The sequence below is a fragment of the Gaeumannomyces tritici genome, assembly GCF_000145635.1.
Source record: "Gaeumannomyces tritici R3-111a-1 unplaced genomic scaffold supercont2.2, whole genome shotgun sequence".
NCBI lineage: Eukaryota > Fungi > Ascomycota > Sordariomycetes > Magnaporthales > Magnaporthaceae > Gaeumannomyces > Gaeumannomyces tritici.
The window spans coordinates 1,864,470-1,866,414 of NW_008804546.1; the positions used below are offsets into that span (position 1 = coordinate 1,864,470).

Genomic DNA, 1,945 nt, shown 5'->3' on the forward strand with positions numbered 1-1,945 from the left:
ATGCACGCCAACGGGCTGTCCTTGGCAGCCATTGCGCTTCTGCTGTTCCCCAGCTTTGGGGCTGCGGCTGCCACTACCCGGCCGGGGAATCTGCACAAGTCGTCGGTCCGCCAGACCGACTGCCGCAGTGCGTCCAACCGGGCGTGCTGGAACACGGATGGGTTCGACATCCACACCGACTACTATGGGAAGGTGCCGGTTACCAACGTCACGAGGAAGGTAAGAAGTCGTGTCCTCTTTTCCCTGCTCTGGAGGGAGTAGGCTCCTGAGTGACGCTGACACCAAGATCCAGTACACCCTTCACCTCACCGAGGTCGACAACTACCTCGGAGCTGATGGCGCGATCAAGGAGAAGGCGATGTTGGTGAATGGTGCGTGATGATCGGGCAACGGAACTGGTGTTTTTTGTGGCTGAGAAATGTCTACTGACCGTTCTACTTTTTGCAGGCCAGTTCCCGGGTCCTACACTGAGGACAGGTATGTATTGAAAGGATTTTCTGTTCAACTTAACCCTTGCCGGGTCTGCGAGCTGACGAGAACATATTTGCACCAGACTGGGGCGACTGGTTCGAGGTCACCGTCTTCAACGACTTGCAACTGAATGGGTATGCCTTCACACCCTGATATAGATAGAGATGGAAACAACAAGCAGCGAGAGCACCCCTCACTAACAAACTCAGCACCGGCATCCACTGGCACGGCCTCCGACAGTACCTGACCAACACCAACGACGGGGTCCCGGGCGTGACCGAGTGCCCGATCCCGCCGGGCCAGAGCAAGACGTACCGGTTCCAGGCCAGCCAGTACGGCACGACGTGGTACCACACGCACGTGTCGAGCCAGTACGCCTACGGCACCACCGGCAGCCTCGTCATCGACGGCCCGGCCGCGGCGCCCTACGACGTCGACCTCGGCCCCTTCCCCATCTCGGACTGGTACTATCCGAGCGTCGACAAGTTGCTGGCCCGCGCCATGAGCTCGCTCGACCCCTTCGTGCCGGGCCAGCCCGCCTCGGCCCCGTCCAGCGACAATTTGCTTTTTAACGGGACCAATGTGAACCCCAAGGGCCCTGGCGGCAAGTACGCCCGGGTCATGGTGACCCCTGGCAAGACGTGAGTTTTTGCTTGCTCCTGCTATGTCTTCTCAAGAAGGGTAGATATCTACTAGGTGTCTATGGTCGCACCTGACTGACTGACTGACTGACTGATGCGCTGGCTCCATCACAGACACCGACTGAGGCTCATCAACCCCTCGGCCGACAACACCTTCACTATGTCCATCTCGGGCCACAACATGAAGGTGATCCAAGCCGACTTCGTGCCGGTGCAGCCCTTCACCACCACCAGCCTCTTCATGGGCATCGGGCAGCGGTACGATGTGGTCGTGGAGGCCAACCAGGGCGGCGGCAGCTACTGGATCAACGCCACCTTCTCGAGCGTCCCGACGTGCGGCCAGTCGGAGAACCCGTTCCCGGCCGCCATCCTGACGTACGAGGGGTCCGAGCCCGAGGCCCTGCCCGCGGGCCCGGGGACCCCGCCGCCCGACACCTTTTGCGCCGACCTGGCGGACCTGCAGCCCGTCGTGGCCGTCGACGCGGCCGTGGCCGACTTTGGGCGCGACGCGGCCGCGTCGGCGCTGGCCGTGGCGCTCGACGTCGACGCCGAGTCGTCGCGCGTCTTCTGGACCGTCAACGGCAGCGCCATCGACGTGCAGTGGGAGAAGCCGGTGCTGCAGTACGTGCACGAGGGCAACACGGGCGGCCTCCCGCGCAGCCAGAACGTCATCCAGCTGCCCAACAAGGACCACTGGACGTACTGGCTCATCACCAACCCGTCGCCGGGGCCGCACCCGATCCACCTGCACGTGAGTTCATGGCTTTCCGTATATATATACATGGCCGCACTGGATAAAAGGTCCAAGATGCTGACACACAAGACTCCCCCCC

General features: G+C 62.0%; 1 protein-coding gene across 1 annotated transcript in view; it reads left to right on the plus strand.

The window, feature by feature from the left end:
* Nucleotides 1–1,945, plus strand: part of GGTG_03146 (hypothetical protein) — a gene marked incomplete at both ends in the record, with an annotated part of 2,738 nt that continues 793 nt past the window's right edge. Inside the window, 5 exons of the mRNA XM_009220924.1 lie at nt 1–219; nt 293–371; nt 530–605; nt 681–1,112; nt 1,227–1,863. Coding sequence (XP_009219188.1) covers nt 1–219; nt 293–371; nt 530–605; nt 681–1,112; nt 1,227–1,863 — 1,443 coding nt within the window. The remainder of the gene's footprint in view (nt 220–292; nt 372–529; nt 606–680; nt 1,113–1,226; nt 1,864–1,945) is intronic.